The sequence below is a fragment of the Pleurodeles waltl genome, chromosome 3_1 (genome assembly GCF_031143425.1).
Source record: "Pleurodeles waltl isolate 20211129_DDA chromosome 3_1, aPleWal1.hap1.20221129, whole genome shotgun sequence".
In the NCBI taxonomy this organism is placed as follows: Eukaryota; Metazoa; Chordata; class Amphibia; order Caudata; family Salamandridae; genus Pleurodeles; species Pleurodeles waltl.
In genome coordinates this window covers 748,399,780-748,418,025 of record NC_090440.1, presented here as the reverse complement: position 1 = coordinate 748,418,025, position 18,246 = coordinate 748,399,780, and the positions used below count along the sequence as shown (strand labels likewise).

At 44.4% G+C, this 18,246-nt stretch overlaps 1 protein-coding gene across 4 annotated transcripts in view; it reads right to left on the bottom strand.

Annotated features, from left to right (window-relative positions):
- The window catches only part of HIPK3 (homeodomain interacting protein kinase 3), a 323,948-nt gene that overhangs the window by 139,029 nt on the left and 166,673 nt on the right, over positions 1-18,246 (bottom strand). For all 4 annotated transcript variants that reach the window (XM_069223525.1, XM_069223524.1, XM_069223527.1 and 1 more), the window contains exons 5-6: positions 13,222-13,308; positions 3,153-3,337 (exon numbers count right to left, since the gene is read on the bottom strand). In XM_069223525.1, coding sequence (XP_069079626.1) covers positions 3,153-3,337; positions 13,222-13,308 — 272 coding nt within the window. The remainder of the gene's footprint in view (positions 1-3,152; positions 3,338-13,221; positions 13,309-18,246) is intronic.

The following is an 18,246-nucleotide window of genomic DNA, read 5'->3' as shown; positions in this document are numbered from 1 at the left end:
AAGTGTCCAGCCCACTGGCTGTATCCAGACCATGCAGTCCGTCTCCAGAGTCCTCAATCTCTCCCTCCTCTAGGACTCGCTGGTACTCTTGCTCTTCTAAAAGACGGAGAGCACGCCTCCTCGAATGAAGTCTCTCCTCGATACGCGGAGTCGACATGGCCTCCGCCGACGTCGAAGAACGGCGCCGATCTCCAGAAGCATCTGACGCCGCGTCCGGCGCCACAGGCAGCTTCGGCGCAGAGGCAGGAGCCGGAGGACGAGGTCTTGGAGCCGATGGACCAACCGGAGTCACAGGGCAAAATCCTGACTTCGACGGAAGGGCAACCTCCGGGGCCGAAACATGCGAAGCCACCGGAGCGGCCACCGACGCCGGCACCGGCGCCGAGCCCACATTCCCAAAAGGGAGAAAGGGCATAAAGGGTGCCGGCCGAAGAGGCGCAGGATCACCCAACGAAAAGGCCAAGTGCCCCGAAGGACCAGCCGGAGCAGCTCCTGGAGCCATCTGCTGAAAGATGGTATACATCGCATTAAGAAACGCGGTACTATCGGCTCCAGGAGTGGGAAAAGCCGGATACTGGGGTGCCTGGATCGAGGGCGACCCCGACGCCGGCCTCGACGTCTGCGACGCCGGAGAAAACACAAGAGGCTGCACCACCTCAATCACCGACGCCTGACCAGGCGAAGTCGGTGACGCCGGAGAGGGCAACAGCGTCGAAGGATGCGGCGTGACCGTGGGGCTGACCTCCCAAGTCTTCCGACGCCGAGCCGAAGGTGACCTCGAACGAGACTCCTTGCTGGAATGACGTCGTGAGTCTCTACGGCGCCGGGAGTCTCGATGACGCCGGTGAGACCTTGGCGAAGAAGACTTCTTATGATGTTTCTCCTTCTTCTTTGACTTTGCCATGAATAACTTGGCCTCACGCTCTTTGAGGGCCTTCGGATTCATGTGTTGACATGAATCGCAAGTCGAGACGTCGTGGTCGGAGCTCAAACACCATAGACAGTCGGAGTGAGGATCTGTAACTGACATCTTGCCCCCACACTCTCGACAGGGCTTGAAACCCGACTTCCTCCGAGACATTATTACCGCAGAGAAGACTACGCAGCAGACAATACACTGTAACCACGAAGGTAACAGTAGCTCCCTCGAAGATAACCGTTTCGAATGCACGGAAAAAAGGGAACTGTCATCGGCACGTCGGCGAGGACCTCTTATTGCCTGTATGACGTCAGACGGCGTCGCGTGGGCAAGAGTGACGTCCTCGTCGACGTGCAGAGACTAGTAAGAAGATTTCCGTCGAATGCTGGCACCATGGGAGTATTCATTAGGTGAGGAATCCACAGGTAGTTGTATCCATCAGAAGGAAGGCAAGTGTATGGGAAAAGATGTCCATGCAATGTATAAATACGTATGTACAACTATATACAAGAATAATGCACCTGCAATAGCCACAGGCAACCAGGGAGGAGCCCTTGTGAAGCTACAGCACTACATGCCACGAACAGATGCTTATAGGGTACATAACATAATCCGTCCGATGGCATGTGTGGCTGTAGCATGAGACTTTCCACTCTGCACGCGACGCCCCCGGCTCGACCTGCGGGGAAACAACACTACAGGGAGGACTCCCCGGCGACTTTGAGCCCGTGAGTAGCCAGAGTTGACCCCCATGAGCCCTCACAGCGACACCTGCAGAGGGAATCCAGAGGCTCCCCCTGACCGCGACTGCCTGCTTCAAAGAAGCAGACGCCTGGTAAAGACACTGCACCCGCAGCCCCCAGGACCTGAAGGATCTGACCTCCAGTGCAGAAGCGACCCCCAGGTGGCCCTCTCCCTTGCCCAGGTGGTGACTACCCCGAGGAGTCCTCCCCTCCCCCCCTCCACACCTGCCTGCTTCGCTGAAGAGACCCCTGGGTCTCCCATTGGAACCAATTGCAAACCAGACGCCTGTTTGCACTCTGCACCCGGCCGCCCCTGTGCCGCAGAGGGTGTACTTTTTGTGCTGACTTGTGTCCCCCCTGGTGCCCTACAAAACCCCCCTGGTCTGCCCTCTGAAGTCACGGGTACTTACCTGCTGGCAGACTGGAACCAGGGCACCCCCTTCTCCATTGAAGCCTATGCGTTTTGGGCACCACTGTGACCTCTGCACCTGACCGGCCCTGAGCTGCTGGTGTGGTAACTTTGGGGTTGCCCTGAACCCCCAACGGTGGGTCACCTTGGACCCAACTTTGAACCCTGTAGGTGTTTTACTTACCTGCAAAACTAACCAAAACTTACCTCCCCAGGAACTGTTGAAAATTGCACTGTCTAGTTTTAAAATAGCTTGTGGCCATTTTTGCCAAATCTGTACATGATATTGTGTTGATTCAAAGTGCCCAAGATGCCTGAGTAAAATACCTTTCATTTAAAGTATTACTTGTAAATCTTGAACCTGTGGTTCTTAAATTAAACTAAGAAAATATATTTTTCTATATAAAAACCTATTGGCCTGGAATTGTCTTTGAGTGTGTGTTCCTCATTTATTGCTTGTGTGTGTACAACAAATGCTTAACACTACCCTCTAATAAGCCTACTGCTCGACCACACTACCACAAAATAGAGCATTAGAATTATCCCTTTTTGCCACTATCTTACCTCTAAGGGGAACCCTTGGATTCTGTGCATGCTATTTCTTACTTTGAAATAGTACATACAGAGCCAACTTCCTACAGCACCCATCTACCTCAAACTATCTCGTACTTATGATGTATGGTCATATTGAAATAAGTATCCCACAGATCCACGAAAGTCAAGCTCCCCTTCTTATAGCACTTTTTACACAGTCACCATCCTTAGCAACTGCTTCCTTAGGAATTTGTTGAGCTCCCATGCCAAAGGTTTACAAAGGGGCACCATGTACTCTATTTTTTCTTGACTAGGAAAAACAGGAGAGAAGCCCCCTCTATCTCTGGACCCCTGCTGAACCACTGAGTCACTATGTGATTCACAAGTACATTGATGTTTTTACAAATAACGTATCTCTCCTAAAATGCAAGTATAAAAAATACATCAGGAAAGAAGATTAATAGTTATTCTGCTTTGAAGAATAAGATGAATCATTTCTCTGAGTCAAAGGATTCAAGCAATAAATGAAAAAATAGCACCAACTTACTGGTTGCTCTGAGGGAACTCTAAAAGGTGCTTCATGGTAACAAATGGGTGAGTCAATGTTTCTGCTGGAGTGATTCTTAGTTCAGCATCAAGCAATAGCATTTTCCTCAACAGATTAACAAATTCTCTTCTATCAGCCTTCTCAGCCATCGAGTCACTTCCATCTAGATCCATCACCATATTCACCTGTAAAAAAAGGAACAGTAATGGTCAACATGTCTGAAAACTGCCTACCGTATTTAGAAAAAAATAACTGGTAACTTTATATAGCAGCATCATCATTTTAAGGCAATAGAGCAGGGCACATGCAAGCACATGCCTGTATAATGTGCGTATTTTTCAGTTTCCAATTTTACTTTGCTTCACTGTAACAGCCTACTATGGGCCAACAATATAGTTCTGATAACAAACCATGTAGCAGAGTTTGTTAATGTCACCAGAACCACAAGATGGCTTTGGTCTGCCATAGCACACGTAAATATATTTGATTTGATACATTTAAAAGGGAAACTATATCTCCCTCAAACAGGATGATTTGTATTGAAAACAATAAGTTAATTACAGGACTATAGTGTTGGCTCGATTAGTGAAAAGGACTTACATTCATGTTATTTATAGGAGTGTTTTTTAGCCACTGGAACTCATTCACCATCTGGAAAATGGTCATATCTACTGCCTTATAAGATACGCAAGTGACTTAGTAAAGACATCTAATCCCATTTCCCTTGACCTGGTCTTCATATTTCCCCAATACAATGAAAAACACTGTCAAACCACCATTTAATGTAGTAATGCCATAACTGTCAGTTCTCAGATTACCTATGTCAACCATAAAGATACTGTTTGGGATATAACTGGTGACTTCATGTGTGAAGTCATGAGCATTGGATGGGTTAGGGAGAGTTACAATTGAATCTCTCTCCATAAGTGACACCATGTTTTTCAAGTTTTCAGCTACACTGAAAAAGTTCTTCAATACCTGTAGCAATCGCTTTGACACTTTAGACTATTTCAGATGTATAAGTTGAGTGGTTGGGATCAAAGCTTAAGTGCAGTTGACCAGTGGAAGCTGTGGTCACAGTGACTCACGATGGCAAGACAAAACACAGTGCTTTGCCCAGTAAAAACCATCTCCAGATTAGATTTCCCTTATAGTAGTGTATGTAGTGAGTGGAATGTTACATAGGTTAGAATCTAGTACTCTACCCTTCATTTTCACCAGAACCAAGAGGCCTTTGTTTATTTTTTATCAGTGCGCTCTATACACAAGTATTCATTCGTTCCTAGCAGTGCATTTATATCCATAGCCTCAAACGTCAGTGTCTGGGTACAATTTGAGTACGACAAAAAACCTATTAAGTCATGCTAAAAATGTATACATGACTGGCATGCCGAAATGTAAAGGGCTATTCCCCCTGTTTTAATTACACTGTGAGCACTGCAAGTGCACTCTAAGTACATGAGCATTCTCAAACTCTATTGATCTGTTGTAAAATATTTGAAAAAGATTATCCAGTGGGTAAGTACAAGATAAACATGTGTGACACAGTACCTATCTCTTTACCATTTGACACACACCTATGTTTAAAATGGAATCATCAGGCTATGGTTCAGAATATGAGAAACAATGAAAAAGCCAGCAAGCACACATTTTGCCAGGGGAATGGAACCTTGAGATTCTCAAGGGAAAATACTTCTCATGGTGGCTCACTGGAGTAGTACCAAGATGATTAAAAAAAAAAAAAAAAATTGAGGGCACTTGCCTAGAACCCTGAAAAATGTAACTGAGATAATCTATATGGGTATGGTGAGTTGGCTGAATAACAGTCTGTAATCAAACTAATGCAATTCAACATAGAAAGACCCATCCAAGTTTTTTTGCGTTACAGATGTTCACTATTTCAGTGCAATAATAGGTGGGAAACAATTTTGTGCTTCGAATATTACACTTGGAAACATGAATTTGGAAATGCACAGAAGGCAATCCACCTTACTTCTTCATGTTAGTTGTCAAACCGTAAACACATCCAAATAAAGAACTCCTTTCTGTAGTTGCAAAGGTTCTACATACATTTTCATTCAGAACATTTTGCTTTCTGTAGTTGAAAAGGTTCTACATACATTTTCATTCAGAACATTTTGCTAATACAAAATGTACAATTTTTTCACAAACAATTTACTGTATGTGGGTGCCAGTCTTCAATAGGTCAAGCCGACTAGGTTAAGTTATTTAAGGCAGTTTTCACAGGCATAAGAAATCACAGCATGGTGCTAGCTCAGGCATTAAGTACTACGATAAAGAGGGAAGCCCAAAAAAAAAAAAGTGAGGGGTTTTATCTACAACTTTTATTTACCAATACTTCTGAGCGTACGTGAACCACTAAATGCTTCAGCTTATAGTAGCATGATCACAGAAGAAAAACTAGGTGCCCAAAAACGAAATTGTGTCTTACTTTTAAGAGTAGTTTTGCAGCTCAAAGATTTTTCTGGATTCCCATGCTGTGCACTGTTTCGCCATCTAGTGGTTGGGTCCGGAATTCTCCCATGTAGTAGTAGCACACTTTTTAGGTCGAGCTGTTGTAAGTATTGTTAACCACGCACATCACTCATTCGTTCCTGGGCTTGCCTTTCAAAAATGATTTTGAGTCACTGGTAAATGCTTAACGTTTGTCCCGTCTTGAGGCTATTTTTTTCATGCCTTGCCTCTGTTACATGGATTATTGCACAAGTGCCAATATACTTCAGCATGGGCGAACTATTTTCTTTCTTTTGTCTCTTCCCTTCGTGCTGCATGGCGGCCATGGCACTCATAGCGCAAACTGGCACAACCGCATTAACTGGATCGGCGGTATTGGAGCGATGGTCACGTTGTTTCACAGTTACCTAATCAGAGTAATTTCTTGTGGCTCTCCCCTTAAAAGACTTAAAATTGGTAAAAGCTTTCCATAAAACAGAAATCCTCAAAGGAAAAACTGTTCTGAAGCATTACAGACATATCAACATACTAAAATATCCGTGGCACGGAAATGTGCCCCATAATGCTTTGAAGAGCAATACTTTTACAAAACATGTTTGCTCATAACTCAGCCTGTGGTGGTCCTAGGACAATGGGACCACCCTCAAAACATTCACCACGAAGTTGTCTTTCTGTCTAAACCATCTCTGGGTCCCCACACTATTTTAGTGGGGGCTCCAAAATAATAACTCCTACCACCCCTTGGGGGAAAATTATATTTAGGCCATTTCTGCCCCCAAGGGAGGCAGATTGGCCTATTTTGATGAGGCCAATCTGCCCCCAAGGGGGGCAGAAATCACTAGACACCAGAGAGTTTTTTCTTTGCGTGAATTTCACGCGAGGGGAGCGACCCCTTAGGCAAGGGTCGCTCCCCTTTAGACCATTTCTGCCCCCCCTGGGGGCAGATTGGCCGATTTTAGGTCAATTAGGTCAATTATTAGGCCGATCTGCCCCCGGGGGGGGTGGGGGGGGGGGGCAGAAACCTCTAGGCGACAGGGCAAATTTTTTTTTGTGCCTTTTTTTGTGCTTGTTTTTTTTTTTTTTCTTTTTTTTTTTAAGAGATGGGGAGCGACCCATCAGGCGAGGGTCACTGCCCTGGGGGGCAAATTGTATTTAGACCATTTCTGCCCCCCCCCCCCCCACCCCCCTGGGGCAGATTGGGCGATTTTAGGTCAATCTGCCCCCAAGGGGGCAGAAACCACTAGGCACCTGGGATTTGTTTTTTGGCGCCAATGTCACGCAGGGGGAGCAACCCCGTAGGCAAGGGTCTCTCCCGGAGGGAGGGGGAGCAAATTTATTTTAGGCCATTACTGCCCCGGGGGGGGGGGGCAGAAACCTCTAGGCGCCAGGGCACATTTTTTTTTAATGTTTTTTTTTTTTTTGAGATTGGGAGCAACCCATCAGGCAATTGTATTTAGACCATTTCTGCCCCCCTTGGAGGCAGATTGGTCGATTTTAGGTCAATCTGCCCCCAGGAGGGCAGAAACCACTAGGCACCAGGGATTTGTTTTTTGGCGCCAACGTCACGCAGGGGGAGCGACCCCGTAGGCAAGGGACGCTCCAGGAGGTGGGGGGAGGGTTGAGGGGGGGGGCAAGTTTATTTTAGGCCATTTCTTCCCCCCCCTGGGGGCAGATCGGCCTATTATTAGGCCAATCTGCCCCCGGGGGGAGGGGGAATAAACCTCTAGGCGCCAGGGCAATTGTTTTCTTTTTTTTTTTTTTTTTTTTAAAGAGATGGGGAGCGACCCATCAGCCAAGGGTCGCTCCCCTGGGGGGCAAATTGTATTTGGACCATTTCTGCCCCCCTTGGGGGCAGATTGGTCGATTTTAGGTCAATCTGCCCCCAAGGGGGCAGAAACCACTAGGCACCGGGGATTTGTTTTTTGGCGCCATTTGTTTTTTGGCCTCCACGCAGGGGGAGCAACCCCGTAGGCAAGGGTCGCTCCTGGGCACAGGGTGGGGGGGGGGTCAAATTTATTTTAGGGCATTTCTAAGTGAGGTATCATTTTTAATCGGGAGACTTGGGGGAACGCTGGGTGGAAGGAAATTTGTGGCTCCTCTCAGATTCCAGAACTTTCTGCCACAGAAATGTGAGGAACATGTGTTTTTTTTAGCCAAATTTTGAGGTTTGCAAAGGATTCTGGGTAACAGAACCTGGTCCGAGCCCCACAAGTCACCCCATCTTGGATTCCCCTAGGTCTCTAGTTTTCAGAAATGCACAGGTTTGGTAGGTTTCCCTAGGTGCCGGCTGAGCTAGAGACCAAAATCTACAGGTAGGCACTTTGCAAAAAACACCTCTGTTTTCTTTAAAAAAAATGGGATGTGTCCACGTTGCGTTTTGCGGCGTTTCCTGTCGCAGGCGCTAGGCCTACCCACACAAGTGAGGTATAATTTTTAATCGGGAGACTTGGGGGAACATAGATTAGCAAAACAAGTGTTATTGCCCCTTGTCTTTCTCTACATTTTTTCCTTCCAAATATAGGAGTGTGTGTAAAAAAGGCGTCTATTTGAGAAATGCCCTGTAATTCACATGCTACTATGGTCACCCCGGAATTCAGAGATGTGCAAATAACCACTGCTCCTCAACACCTTATCTTGTGCCCTTTTTGGAAATACAAAGGTTTTCTTGATAGCTATTTTTTACTCTTTATATTTCAGCAAATGAATTGCTGTATACCAGTATAGAATGAAAACGCACTGCAGGGTGCAGCTCATTTATTGGCTCTGGGTTCCTCTGGTTCTTGATGAACCTACAAGCCCTATATATCCCCGCAACCAGAGGAGTCCAGCAGACGTAACAGTATATTGCTTTTGATAATCTGACATTGCAGGGAAAAGTTACAGAGTAAAACGTAGAGAAGAATTGATGTTTTTTTCACCTCAATTTCAATATTTTTCTTTTTCAGTTGTTATTTTCTGTAGGAAACCCTTGTAGGATCTACACAAATGACCCCTTGCTGAATTCAGAATTTTGTCTACGTTTCAGAAATGTTTAGGTTTCTGGGATCCAGCATTGGTTTCATGCCCATTTCTGTCACTGACTGGAAGGAGGCTGAAAGCACAAAACATTGCAAAAATGGGGTATGTCCCAGTAAAATGCCAAAATTGTGTTGAAAACTTGGGTTTTCTGATTCAAGTCTGCCTGTTCCTGAAAGCTGGGAAGCTGCTGAGTTTAGCACCGCAAACCCTTTTTGATGCCATTTTCAGGGGAAAAACCACAAGCCTTCTTCTGCAGCCGCTTTTTCCAATTTCTTTGAAAAAAACGAAATTTTCATTGTATTTTGGCTACTTTCTTGGCCTCCTTCAGGGGAACCCACAAAGTCTGGGTACCTCTAGAATCCCTAGCATGTTGGAAAAAAAGGACGCAAATTTGGCTTGGTTAGCTTATGTGGACAAAAAGTTATGAGGGCCTAAGCGCGAACTACCCCAAATAGGCAAAAAAAGGCCTGGCACAGGAGGGGGAAAGGCCTGGCAGCGAAGGGGTTAAATTAGGATGATAAACGACAACATTTTCATTGTTTTGCTGAAGATAGGGGAAGAAGGTAAATGGAAGTTTTTTAGTTATATGCAGGGCCACTGGAATTATACGGCAGGAAAATAATTTTTTAGGCAAGGCTGACCAATTTATGTGGCAAGAAAAGTCCATGTACTATGCCAATAGCTCTAACCCAAGCAAATGTGAGACCTATTTAATTGCAAATGCTTGTTTGCCCCTCCCATCTTAAAGGGGAGGTGGGTGTGTTGTGAATCCAGAAAATTCTTAAAGCTGTAAAATTACTCCAACAGGTAAGGAAGTATTTTGGTTTGCAATGTGAATCTTTTCTGGATTCACATGCTGTGCGTTGATTTTGTAGCGTTTTTTTTAATCCTGCGGCTTGGCTGAAGATGGATTTAAATTAGTAGATAGATGTTTGACCACGTTTTGTCCCACTTCAGCTTTCATGTTCTTTTGATCAAGTAGCTGCCATACAAATGTCTTGCAAGGGTATATTTGCTAGAAAGGCAATGGTTGCTCCTTTATTCCTTGTAGTGTTTGCTTTAGGTTTGGCATGAACTGTAATCCTGCATTTGCGTGGCGTATTTGTATGGTTTGTGAAATCCATTTAGCAGCTGTACCTTTTGCTACTGGTTTACCCAGATTGTGGTCTATAAATTGAACAAATAATTGTTTTGTTTTCTTATTTGTTTTTTTTCTTTCAATATAGTACATGATTGCTCTTGTTCGGTGGAGCAAGTTCTTTCCACTTCATTTTCTGGTTCTTGGGAAAAAAACTTGGAATTTGAAATTGATTGATTTATATACAAATTTGAAATTACCCTGGGTAGGAAATGAGGATCTGTTCTCATGAGTATTCTGTCATTGTATACTTGCAGGCATGGTTCCTGGACTGTAAAGGTCTGTAGTTCACCAACTCTGCGGAGTGAAGTCACTGCCAATAGAAAGGCTGTTTTCAGTGTGAGCATCTTTAGCAAAGTCTTGTATAGAGACTCAAAAGGTTCTCACTAGTTGTGTTAGTAAAGATTAAGGTTCCAAGTGGGTGCTGGCAGTTGCCAAGGGTGGTGCTATTCTCACTGCTCCCTCCAGGAAAGGCTTTATGACTGGTGTATTGAAGAAGCTTTTTCCTAGATTTCCTTTTGTGCATACTACAGTTACCGTTAGATGTACTTTAATAAAACGTAAGTGAGCTTGCAGTCTACTAGATGTGTAAGGTATTTTAGGACTGTAGTGCCCTTAGTGTTTTGTTATAGGTCCATTTTTGGCACAACAGTAAGTATGTTTCCCACTTTGCTATATAATATGCTCTAGTTGGTGGCCTTCATGCCTCTCTTAGCACTGCCACTGTCTTTTCTGATATGTCTAGATGTCCAAACTAAGTCTTCAGGAGCAATGCTGCCAAATTTAGGGACGCTGGTTCTGGATGGGAGCATTCCCCTATTCCCCCTCTAATCAACAGCATGTGTTTACTCTTTTTGAATATCTGAATTGCATTTCTTTGATGAGTTTGCTCTTATTAGCCAGTTGTCTAGGTATGGGAATACATTTATATTCCTTGCCTTTGCAATTGTGCTGCCGTTGCTTCTAGGCATTTTGTGAAAACCCTAGGTGCGGATTTTATGAAGAACGATAGTAACTTGAATTGGTTATTTGTTTTGTTCATAACAGAAAGCAAGTATTTCTTGTGTCTGATTTATTGGGATGTGCAATTATGCATCCTTTGGTCTATGTTTGCATGGTAGTCTCCTTCTTGTAATTGTGGAATAATTTATTGCAGAGTTCTCATTTTGAATTTGTGTCCTTATGAATTTGTTTATGAACTGTAGGTCTAGTACTGGACGGAGAGTTCCATCTGGTTTTAGAATAAGAAATTATTTTTAATAATATCCCTAATTTATCTCTTTCTTTGAGACTTTATTGCTCCCTTCTCAAATTCCTCTACCTCTGAGTAAGTGTGATGTTTTCTCCTTTGAGTGCACTCTTTCCTTTGGTCCCCATACTAGTAGTGTTCTTGCCAATTCTATGTAATATTCACCTTTTATGAAGTTTAAAACCCACTTGACTGACTTCATCTTCCTCCAATCCTGAAGGAAGTATTTTATTCTCCTTCATACTGGCGTTGTGTGTGAAAGGTGTTTGAGGTTTGCTAAGTCGCCTTCCGGAGGAGGTTGCTCCTCCTCTCTGGGCTGTGCTCGTCCCCATGGCAGTCTCAAATTTTCTGCCTACCAAATTAATCTTCTTGCTCTCCTTATCCGAACACGTCCATGCTCTAGCCCTCCTATTCTTCGAATAAGTACTGCTGTTCCTCTTCCTCCTCTGGTGTTAAAGGGAGGTTCTAGCGCTTCGACTTCCTTCTCTACCTGCTCTTTTTGGGTTGAAAGCATTGGCAGGATTTGGAACTCCTGAGGTGTCAAATTATTTTTTCTTCTGCAGAAGTGCTGCCATTTCTGATTCAACATGTTTTTTCTTTTTAATCTCAGAGCATTCTTCAGCATTGAGCATCTTCGAAGATTTTCTTTTCATCATCAAATGATATTTCGAGGGTGTTTCTCTCAATGCCTTTTCTAGCGTATGCCCAGCTTTCATCTTTTTTGACGTTGAAACGTCTCAACCGCTGATCGTGTCTCTAGCCATCTTTATCTTCTTTTCACCTGCCTGCGGTATCCTTCGAATGTGACCACAGGTTCTTTTTCAGTCTGTTTACTTTCGGTCAGCGGTTTCCTCGGAGCCAAGGCAGCTTTAAGTGTTTTGAACTCTGCAGATTATCCCCTTGTATGTTTTTTCGAGGTTACCCCGACGTATCTTTTCTCTCGACGTCGACGATTCACAGCTCCATATTGAGCCTTCTCCTTCTGCTCCTTTGGTGATGGTGTCGTCATAGTCTCTAGACAGACTCAGGTCTTTCAAGTATGAAGTTTATCTCTGACCTTGCCTGGCGTAGTAACCTGTCTCTGGCTCTCTCTAGCCTTCAGCTTCTTTGGCTTAAGCCCATCCCCCTATAGGATTCGCAGTCTTCACTTCTATGGTCAAGTGAAAGAGGGTACACGCCTATTTTGCTGGTCCTTCTGCATGAATTTATGATGGCAGTTTCAGCAGAATTGAAATGGGGTATTGTCCACCAATTAGAACAGGGAGCCTCATGAACGGGCATTCTCTACCCCACCTCAAAACTTATTTTAACAGGAATCCTATGCACTCACTTTATTCTACCATCTTCCGTGATCTTATTCTGATTTTTTTGACAAAACGCTGTCCAAACTGAAATATCTTCCACAACTCCGACATTCCTCTGCTAGGCTTCCAGACACAATGGCAAAAAAAAAAAAAAAAAAAAAAAAATTTGAAGATTCCACAAGTGGGAGCTTCCTGGGGCGGAGTATGACGTAAGAGAAGGTTGGACAGGACACCAAATGGAGGAAACGTCGACAACCATCAACACCACAAAAAAAGAGAGAATTCCGAACCTAATCACTAGATGGTGGAATAATGCACCGCATGTGAATACATACGCTGCAAACCTACGCATCACACAATGTAACACTCCTTGCTCACTCTCATGGTCTCTCTAACCTTGCTTCGTGGGCACACATGGCGACTGCCTACCTTTGCTAGAAAATCTCCCTAAACTCTTAGATTAAGACATGCGATAACTAAAAACCTATTCTGAAACAGTCAGCACTCTTAAAGACGCAAACAGTGCCTTATTCAATACAAAAAAATAACGTTTCCCAAGTTAATAGTAATATGCAAATATAGCTCAGAAGGTCGCTGATATGTTTAACCTGGGATGTTTTAAACTATTCGCCTCACAGTACTGTAAGGTAGAAAGAGGCTACAAAAATGGACAGTACATGTCTAAAAGACTTGTAAAAACGGTTATACACATTTGTATCCAGCACGAGGCATACATAATCCGAAGTTCAACGAAGCCAGTAACAAAACCATTTAGAATAAAAAAACAGCACCGTTTTCCATTCTAGTCAAATAAAATATGTGCCATGAAATGCATTTGTGGTAACAAATATGCAAGATGTTTTTTTTTTTTTTCTTATCACTCACATGCACAATATCATCCAAACTGTTGAAGATGTACTTTCGAGCCTCTTTAGACTTCATCCCAGTCTCGGTCTCATGTTCTTCCAGTGTCTGGAAAGGAAAAAAAAAAAATTCTGCAGTAAAAATATCAGATTTCCATTTGCTCTAAGCAGCTAAAATAGTCTTTAATGTTACTGATATGTGCAGGGTCTAGAAATGTTGTACTTAAGCCCCCATCAACAAAACTAAACTTTCTCGGTCTAACTGCGGCTAATACGTAGCTCCATAAATACACTGAAGGTAAATTGAAATTTCAACCTTGCAATAATTTTATCTCATGTTAATCATTTACGCTTGAAGCCAGCAGGTGGCAGCAGAAACTAAGGATTCCTAGTTTGAAACGCAAGTTAACCATGTCTCAAATTCTTTAACAGTGCGCTTGCACATATTATGAAATATCTGTTTATTAAAGAGTTATTTTCAACCAAGACGTTTTAAAGATTTAGTATTGAAACAGCCACCGATTTTTTTATATGTCCACTATTTTATCGCTAGTAAGCCAACGAAAAAACAATTACAGAAACAAAATCTCCCAGCTTTGTGGTTTCTCATGCCTATAAGCAACGTAGTTCCGTACCATAATGAAACAAGGTTTGGCAAAACCAATCGGATTGTCATTGGCTGCTGACAATTTGGCCTTGCCAGTGCTTATGCTGTTTGTGGTTTTTTTTTATGACGATACATTTGAAGAGCGGAAGGATAGCAGTGTTGAGAGTTGCCAGGCACTGAAAGTAAAACAAGAATGGTCTAAAAGCCAAAATATATTTTGATGTAAAAGAGCCCCTTGTACGAGGAGTCCCTGGTATTGAAGGGGACAATGTATTCTGAGGGCTCGCACACTGTAAGCGATGGCATTCTGTTCTTGCAAAGTAATTTAAGTCAACAGCTAAAGTGGGATGGCAATGTGTCCCATCCTATATGCTATGGTAGGCGAAAGCAAATTGAAATGACTTAAGAGCAGACCAATGGATAAAGAGGTTATTTTATTTAGAAAAGTCCACAACAAAAGCTAGACCTAAAAATATACGTGAAACTATCCAAGGAGATTGAAGCCAAGTGTATAATGAAAAAAGACTAATTCCATTACTAGAGGGTTGGAAACAGTGAAGAACCAGATTGCAACTCCCTTTGTAAACAGGGGAAGCAAACTCCATTTAATCCCATAAAACAATATTTCAGAAACAAGGGTTAAAAACAATGTTTGCCGACATCGACATACTTGCACAAGAAGGAAAAGCTACTTACTTCTAACCCTGTTTCAGCACTGTATGAATCGTCATTGAGGTCATACGCCTAGAATCTTCCTGCCCACATGCTGGGATCCCATAACCCTTTTTTTCCCCGAATAAAACAAACTGTAGTTGCAGGTAGGTACCTCATTGTCCATAGTCTGACCAAGACAAGCTAACTTTTAATGTTATTTTGTGTGCAAAAAACCTAAAACATAGCAGTAAAACCACAATGCAGAAGCTAATTGAAAATTAATATGCTACACTATCCAGAATAACCTGCAACCTTTATTTAGTGAAAGAGAAAAATTAAGAAAAAAGTTCCTGTCAAGTTAAAAGTGCAGAGCCTGGAGATAATATACAATGCTCTATGAATTCGTCGGCAACATCCCTTTCCCAGCATGGACTCTACTGGCAGGTAGCCTCACAAGACAATTTACTTACCGTCAGTAACACCTTTTCTGGTAGAGACTCTGTAACTTTTGATGCACAACACAATCTATTAGGATATGGTTCTCATTTGCACCACGTTGCACTTTTTTTGCTCCAGAAAAACTAATGAAATCAATAAAAAAAAAAAGCTGGTCAGATAATCTTTGGGTAATCTCTGGTCCAATCAATATAAAAACTAAAGGCCCTCTTGAGGTCAAGTCAGTGAAGCTGTTCTTCCAACAGGTGGAGCACAGAAATCCAGCAAGGTGATGCACAGCCTTATATGGAAGGGCATTACTAGATCCTATTTGATGCTGGGCAATTAGGGAGACGTCCCGATTGTTTAGCCACTTCCAGACACGTGGAGCGTCTCGACACAGACACCCACATCACACACCCCCACTCCACCCCCCGCAGTACCTTATGTTGGTTGCGTTGTCTGTGAGAACCTAGAACATTCTCTCTCGATGGTTGGGAGGAACGCCTTCAGTATCAAATGAATCACCCTCAACTCCAGCAACGTGTTTTATGGCAAAGCTTGAACTCACATCAAAGTCCTCTGATCTCGTACACTCTCAAACTGACCTCCACCTCTCCCAACTGACCTCCACAACCCAGCGAAAATACATCTGTCACAACCGTTAGCTCAGGGTAGAGAAGAGTGTGGTCGGCTGCCAGTTCAACTGTAGTCAAGCAGCTACCACTACAGACCTTAAGCAGTCGCCTTAGACACATGTAAGGATTTTGACAAGTCCCCTTGGTACTGAGTCCACTTAGACTTCAAATCCCAATGCAGAGTCCGCATGTACCCCCTCCCCCCTGGCATGGTGCACAAGCAGATGACGGAGGGCAAGAGGCCCAGAAGTCTTAAAGCTGCTCTTGTCAAGACCCAGGTCAAGGGTTGAAACAGTATCATATGCCAAATGTCCTGTACTCATTAAGGCATCAGGGTGGGTCAGAAGGGCACCATGTCCAAGATGGCTCCAACGAAGGGGAGCCTCTGTTAAGGAGTCAGGTGTGACTTTGGCATACTGATGGAGAAGCCCAGTGATGTCAACAGGTTGGCCGGAGTCTGGAGGTGGCTTACAACTGCTTGAAGCAAGTCTGTTTCAGTAGCCAGTTGTTGAGGCTTTTGAAGACTGGTACCCCAACCACTGAAGATAAGCTGCAACTACCACCAACACACTTGTGAAGATCAGAAGTGAACTGACAAGGGCAAAGGGGAGCATGGAGTATTAAAGTGCTTGTGGCCTAACATCTGTGGAACTGCAGGTCAGTAATGAAGACCAGTGGTACCATCCAGTTTCCTGGATGCAGGTCAGACATAACCTGGGCCAGGGTGAGCATCTTGAACTTGTTCCTCCAGAGGAAGTTCAGAGGAAGAAAACAGGTTAGGATGCAGGCCTCCATACTTAGGCACAAGAAAATAATGGGAGTAACAACCAGTCCTGATCTTTGATGCCAGAAACGCCTCTATTGCTCCCTTGGCCAAACGAGGACTAACTTCTCAGTGGAGTACAGATAAGTTGTTCTCCAGGAGGTGTTACAGTGTGGGTGGCAAGTCCAGGGGGATATGATAGGAAGGGTAGGGAGTATCTGTGTACCATGACCCAAAGCCCCACTGATCTGACGTGATGCTGCTCCATCCAGGTAGGTGAAAGGTGACGCAAATTCCAACCAGATGACTGTGTGCCACCAAGGACAAATTAAGGGGGGCTTATAGCAGCTGTAGGAGGGAAGGTTGTGGATTGAGGGGCATGGAGCACCTGAAGAACTGAACACTGACTACCTGTTTTCCAGGCCCAACCTCAAAAAGAATGGGTGACCTGTTGGTGACACGTGTTGCCTCAGCCTCTGCTGCTCGCCTTTACCGAAGCCTTAAAAGGGACACTGCAGCCGTGGGAACTGCCATATTGGCAGATCTAGGCCCAGACAGCAGCAGTGAAGTTACTCTCCTTAAACTAAAAAAGGGTGGAGTCTGCCTTTGCTCCTAACAGCCTACAGTCCATGACAGACTGTTGGGCATTAGAAGAAAAGCCCATGGAGCAAATCCAGGAATGCTGCCCAAGCACCACACTGGTGCCAACTGCCCTACGCAGACAATCTGTAGTGCCCATGGGGCAATGCATGGAGTTCAAGCAGCTTGTAGATTCTTGAGTGACAGTACTCCACAGAGTGGGATATTGCAATAGGAAATCCAGATCCCCAGGAGCAGGCTTATGCCACCTTGCCACCTGTCTACTGCTGGGAAGTCCAAAATCCTGGTTTTGACCAGGTACCGACCAGAACATCAGTTAAAGCAGGGCAGAACCTTCTAAGTTGATTTTGCAGGATTAAGGATCTCTGTCACAAGAGTAGTCCTCACTGCTTGTGGTGGCAGAACGGGGTCAGTCAATGTGGAGCTTAATCTAGTTCAGAGTGGGTGTACAGTCTATGTGGTGGAGTGTCTCTCTCTGAATCAGACAATATAATCTGCTTCCCTTCCAGCATCAATAACGTTTGAATTGGTGCTGATACACACACAGTGGCATCAGTCGTGGTGCCAAACGTGGTGTCTTGCAGGACGCCTAATGTGACAATGTGGATGCCATCAGGCCCAGATACAACAGAGCTAATGTCAGAGACGGGGTCTGCCTCAGGGTAAAATATAGGAGTGAAGTCTGAATCGAGGGGAGATCTGCAGACGGACAGACTGGAGTTCCCCCTCAGATCTTTGGGGCCCAAAACTGCTCCAGAGGTATGTGGTGTGACAGCAAAAATGTAGTCCTTGGTCACATTCTATTGATGGAGCATTGCTGTCCTTTCGGGGTAGGAACAAAGCAGGACTAGTATCTGAATCTGTTCCACTTGGGGAGAACAACTCTGGTCTAGGAGGTACCTGGGGCGTTACAACTCCAAGTGGTAGGAGTGGCAGGATGAACGAGACCCATGCTTTGCTTCCCCCCTCCCCACGCCCCCCCCATGCTTCTTGTTTGACATCCTTGACTTACCAGAGACTAGTGACCTCGATGAGGAATGCTAAGGAGAGCAGTCTTGGGGGCAGGAGCATGTCCGCGTCCTCGACCAGGAACAACAAACCTTCGTACATGAGCAGTTTTTCAAACTCCAGAGTGCAGCGATAACCATCCTGGCCTTACCACCATGTATGGCCTACTTCTTCATCTTTGCACAGCACAGGCATAACACCAAGTCGTATTTGGAGTTGAGGCACCACAGACATCATGGGTGTCTGTCAGAGGCATCTGTCAGTGACAGTCACACTGTAAAATTGAGGATGTGACATCAGCTGCACTCTGAGAACATTTGAGGGAAAAATGTCTGTCATGAT